The sequence below is a fragment of the Necator americanus genome, chromosome X (assembly GCF_031761385.1).
Source record: "Necator americanus strain Aroian chromosome X, whole genome shotgun sequence".
Classification (NCBI taxonomy): domain Eukaryota; kingdom Metazoa; phylum Nematoda; class Chromadorea; order Rhabditida; family Ancylostomatidae; genus Necator; species Necator americanus.
The window spans coordinates 3,475,312-3,481,328 of NC_087376.1; the positions used below are offsets into that span (position 1 = coordinate 3,475,312).

Consider the following 6,017-nt stretch of genomic DNA (forward strand, 5'->3'; position numbering starts at 1 on the left):
TTCCGTTTCCGCTACTTACAAAGGCAATTTAGCACCCAAATATATATAATGAGCTGGGTTGTGGCGTGCGGACGTCTGAGGTAAACCCGCAAACTTTTCGAGGCGACATTTGGTGAGCAATACATACATATACAAAATAGTAATGAACACAGTACAAATAAACATACACATCAACATTTTTAGAAAAAAAAACACATATATAATAAGTGAAAAACTTCCAACTAACTCGTAGTAAGATAATTTTAACAGCAGCACTGGTTCAAGGTTTGGATTATTTCCCATTGTTATCTTGCTAAAACCTCTATATATCTTATTTTTTTCGAAAAGAAATTTAAAAAAAAATCCCTCGCGAGTTCCTACATCTATATACCAAGTAAAAGATCGGCAAATTTCTCTACTTTGTTTTCTGTTTAGGATCTAGACATCTATTCTATTCGTTCTCAATGAAATTGATGATATATTTCTGTTGGAAACATGGTCGTAGGATGGTGTGGTGGTGGATAATGTGGAGGCGGACCATATGGTGGAGGGCGAATCAGCGGCGCGCTTGTGGGAAACTGTAGCGGCATCTGAAATTTGGATTTATGTATCATCATTTTAATTCACTATCTATCATCTTCTTTAATTATAGAGGAATATCTTATTTATAAGATGTATTAAAAATTCCAGTATACTTCATTAATATCCGGTTTTAAATTTAGAAATGGGTCCACAGGTGTTCCAGTGCTTGCATGTCCGGAATCACTGCTTTCGTCCAACTCCGGTGTAAGACAATTCTTCTCATGAGCCTAAATGAAGTCAACATTTACGAATCCTAAGCGTCCCACAAATGTCACCTCCACCACCTACTCTCCCCCCATTTTCCCGTTTTTATGTGATGGTTCATGAATGCGAGCGCTATTCTCTGCTTTGCGTCACACCGCAAAACAAAAACCCGATTTCATGACGCTGAACGTGAATGTAACCGAGAAGATGCTGCGAGAAAATTTCCATTAGATCCTATGAGGTAAAGATGATGATCGTATGAGATCTGAGAGGTCAGTACCTCAACGATCGGAGTTAGTTATCTGAACGGGACGCGCGAAATAGGCGCTAAGCCGACCAAATGCCAATAACATGTCATCGTTGAGCGGATTTAATTTGAGCGAGTATAGAAAAATGTGGGGGTGTTAGGGGGGAAAAAAAGCTGAGTGACGGATGTAGCAAACCTTCATGTGTTTCCTTAACGAACTGGGATGACTGTAAACTTTTTTGCATCCTTTTATCTGAAATACAGAAAAATTAATAGAAATTTAATTGAGAAAATACTTAAATTCGAGAACTATTTTTTTTGATATCTTACCTTGCATTCGTAGGGTTTTTCAGACGTATGAACATGCATATGTTTTTTACGATCAGATGAGTTCGCAAATGTCTTGTCACAACCGACATGAGGGCATGGAAATGGTTTCTCTTCTAAATCAACGTTCACTATGATATGTGGATTAAAGCAGTGGAATAAGGAGCACATATGGTTGTACAATCCAGAGTTAGCTAGAAGCAATCTAACGCTTTTTTTCTTGCCTAACACAAAAGTGCCAAAAGGCCCACTTTTGTCCCCTCATCAAATCCATATATAATTATGATGTACTCGCCGCATGGAGTACTGCCTGAGGAGATTTTTAATGATACAAATGTTATTTAAGGTTATCTAAGTGCAGCATCTGGTATTCTTAATATGAATTTTTATGATCAACATCCTTCCATCAACAAATCATTAGCATAGTTGAGGTTTGTGAAAAATGATGGCGAAATCTGGATCAAACGGGACATGCGCAGATGGTATGAGCCGCGGATTTAAATGACGGTCGAATCTTCTTTTCATGTGAAAATACTTGAAATGAGGTCGAATTTCAATGAATAGCAGTCAGTCTGTAGGAAATTTCTAACAGCAACGAAAAAAAAAAAGTCAGTTAACAACAAAATTCTAACTGGAATTCGGCAATAACTACTATAAACACGAGTCAAATATACAAGTCACAGGTGTTGGTAATGGATTTTTTCCAGCATGATGTTCTGATGTTTAGCCGATACAAATCGTTCACATAATTGACATGTAATTCGGCAATAGCGCTAATTATCACACCCTTGGCAGGTGTACGAATATTCGTAGAGTGTCAAATGAGGTAGGTGGTTGAGGTGGAACAGCACAGATATTATTAGGAGATATTGCGCGATTTAATCATAAGCAACGTTATAAGATCGAGGATTTCTCGACTCTTGACTAGGGAATAGGATCGTATTTTGGATTTGCGGTCACGTCTAACAGTCATATCCACAATCTACCGTACCATCATAAATTGTGCGTGTGTTTCACCTTTTCTATAGGGATAGATGGCGATTGATGGGCGAAATTTGCTTAACAATAGAAGACCATAAATAACACATTGGATGGTGAATAAAATCAATAGAAATACAAATAGAGATCGGTCAGTTTTAGTTATCAAAGACAATTAATGAAATCAATTGAAAAATTGAAGGATTAGGAGGAAAATGATAGAGAATCCGTGAATAACGGGGAAAAAAGTAGAAGAATTAAACTATTCGTGATAGATGAGGAGTTGTCAATAATTCGGCGAGAAATTTTCCCGCCAGCCAACTCAACCTTGACATCATTTCAAATGAAACTCCACATATAAACTCTTATAAACGATTACCAGTAATAAAATATCGCTTACTTGTATGAGTTCGTACGTGAATCTTTAAATTTTCACTTCGAGCAAATTCCCGATTACATTGTTCACATCGAAACGGTTTCTCACCAGTATGAACACGAATATGATTAACAAGTTTATATTTTGCCTGTAAAAATACATAACTAGTGGTTAATGTGGCCTAATGTGAATTAAAAAAAAATTATTTTATTTACCTTAAATGGTTTCCCGACACGATCGCAATTTCTCCACAAACATACATGTGTAGTCGATTCAATGAGGCCAATATGATGCTGTGAAACATGTGCTGCAACTTGCGATGAGGTCGCAAACATCATACCGCATTCTTTACCCGTCTGAGAAGAAAAAATATACCTTTGATAAAATGAAAAATGTAAGATAAAGCGTAGAAGTTTACCTCATTTATCCATTCACAACGTATAACCGTTGCAGTAGATTTTTGTGGAAATTGAAAATGTATTGGCGCGGGTCTAAAACGTGAATTTTATTGTTCATTTTGGGAAAATGAATAAATTCACACAATAAATAGGCTATTTAGCCCTACCTATAGGCGGCAAAATAATCTGATTGTGTGTTTTGTTGAGGAAAGAATGGTGAACGAGAGCTGAAGTTTGCACTTTCCAAGTAAAAATCCGGTATACTTCCACATGAATACGGTGGTAATGGTTGATCTTAAAAAAGGAGACTTAACAGTCGGTGACGCTATCAAACAAAGAAAAAAGAGAAGCGGAATTCAACCAAACAATTTACTATAATATGTTACAAAGTAGAAATAGAAGAAACGAACTCACCACTCCGGAACATCATCCCTTGTTGCGGATAACATTCAGCCGGTGTTGGCTCACGTCCAAATCGTTGTGGACAATAACCACTGAACATTTTACCGTATGAAAGAAGTCCGTCGAACTTTGAATACAGTAACCCGTGATGATTTCCTACCGTGCTACACGGGTATTACCTCACAGTGGGTTGCACGGCTTGAGGCCAATCGAAATCCCACCCCCCAGACACTGTTTCTCTTTCGCCATAAGCAGAAATGGGCGTGGTGAAGCGCTATGATTCGTCGACGTATCATATATGGGCGTGGTCATCTTCGTGAGGTACAATCGAGTGGACTCACCAGGGGTTGGCTGGCACTATTTAAACTACCTCTTGTTAGCTATTTGAGGATTTTTATGCTGTTAGGACCTATTTACTTTACCCCATAATTAGTAATGTATTTATTCAGTTTTAATTGAAACCGCAAAGCGATCGCGCAAGATCCATCCTTGGACTTTGCGCGATCGCGTACAGATTTTCCTTAGGAATTGAGGATTAAAACAACTCACGGTATCCAGAAACGAACAAAACTAGGTGTCATGTAGTAGTTCATCTTAGGAACCTGAAAATTTTTTGTCCTCATTCTTTTCTTCCATTCAACCAACTCCTCTAAATTTCTTTTGCTTCACCGATTGAAGAGACTTTATGCCGTTAGCATAAATCATGTTTTTGAGCTTTTCTTCCGAAAAAAATGATTTTAAATGCTACCATCTTCTTACACAAAATAGAGATTGTTCTGTTCTTGATAGCTTTGAACCGAACAAAAAAAAAAACGACAAAATTTTTTTAGTTTATTTATCTCTATTTTATTGACGACAATATCTCGTGGTGAAACATAAATTATCCATTTGGAATTACCTTATTCAACTAAGTTACCTACATAACTGGGACCCGATTAGACTGTCTTGTTCTCTTTTTACAATTTGAAAGACGGAATTACTTGGATTCAGGCTATTCAGCATTCAAAATATAAGTATTTTAAAGGATTATTATATCAATAAAGTTTATTTACCTGCAAAGCACAGCACCAACCAAATGATAATGATGAAACGAGGTGATAGAGGATTGAGGGGTGGTCCGAAGGTGCGATATCACCTAGTCATCATTCATTTATATCGCTATATCCACCCGCCGAAAGTGATCATTACCTGGATGACAGCAATCGATGAAATATTAGAAGATTTTAGTAGTATTAGTAGCATATGGGTGGAATTTCAGTGATTTTTATTCAGTGATGGATCTTCCAGTGAAGGGACATGTTGGATTTTTGTTTGTGGATTACTTTTTAAAGTGAAGTTGGATTTTTAGACAGCTGATATGTTTGTTAATGAAGTAAAACTTTGAACTGCTTTGAAGGGACAGTCTTGTTGTGTAAAATTCCAGCGAAATTCTAATGAGCTCTGTTCCATCCTGTTTTTTTTTGTTGTTTTATAACACGCCTGCAAGTGTTTTCAATAAATAAATAAATAAATAAATAAATAAAACTGTGATAAAATGCATACGGTTGTCATAAGTCCCGGTGAAGATCCATGTAAAAATAGTTCCTGAAGGGATTAATTGTAAAGTGTAGTATTTTTGCGGTTCTGAAACTATTTAGTGGAATAATTTATATCAAATTTATTTTCCCCTAATTTTTTTTCATTCCGTAGCATAAAATAAGTTTTTTTTTTCTCTGGGAATTTCACTTGACTCATCTCATTGTCAAATGTAGACAGGGGTTATTTATATGTATAAAGTCGAAACCGTTTCATATAACACCGGCAAGGTCGTCGAACGATAATGTTACGATAGACGGTCGCGTGCCGCCTGCCGTGATTCTCACCACCAAATCAATCAAAATCGCATCGCCACCCGAAAACGAGTACAGAATCAGATCAAACGTCTTATTCACACATTTATACAGCTATAAACATCATCATAAATACAATAAAACTCTATTAAAGAGAATAGATAACTGTTTAAAATCCTAAAATATCTTTTAATGATTGAACACATTCGAATCACATAAATTCACTGGAATAAAGAAGAATTTTTTTCTTTTTTCCCCATCCCCCCAACAAAAGAAAAATGCTCATCAATTCCAGTTCTATTCAAAGTCGTATGTCTCTTCGAGTTCATCATCATGTTGAAAACGAGTTCGTTCACAACATCAACGAAAATGTTTTGATGTACACTGAATACGGTAGCCGAGTATTAATTTCTCGATGTCAGTGAAACTGGATGAATAACAGAATCGTGACGGTAGTGCTCGTTTTAAATTTCCCGAAATTATATGAATCCATGAACGAATTGTTTTTGGTAAATAGGGATGTTCGATACTGTTCTCCACCTTTACGATGATTAGATGTCCTTACGATCCTTGTATAGGAATGACGTAATCGATTTGGTAGGGAACCTTAAGTATCAATTTCCAATCAAGCACCAATGATGGGAGGATAAGAGGACACATCTCGACGTCTGCCCCTCGTAACGTAACGTCACGCT

General features: G+C 36.7%; 1 protein-coding gene across 1 annotated transcript; it reads right to left on the bottom strand.

The window, feature by feature from the left end:
• Positions 1 to 440: 440 nt before the first annotated feature.
• Positions 441 to 3,593, bottom strand: RB195_021378 (uncharacterized protein; the record flags this gene model as incomplete). Its single annotated transcript, XM_013442009.2, has 9 exons — positions 441 to 569; positions 675 to 788; positions 1,209 to 1,265; positions 1,343 to 1,455; positions 2,718 to 2,841; positions 2,909 to 3,049; positions 3,112 to 3,184; positions 3,259 to 3,385; positions 3,506 to 3,593. The coding sequence occupies 9 exons, from the start codon at positions 3,591 to 3,593 to the stop codon at positions 441 to 443; spliced, it is 966 nt and encodes a 321-aa protein (XP_013297463.2).
• Between the last annotated feature and the right edge of the window lie 2,424 nt (positions 3,594 to 6,017).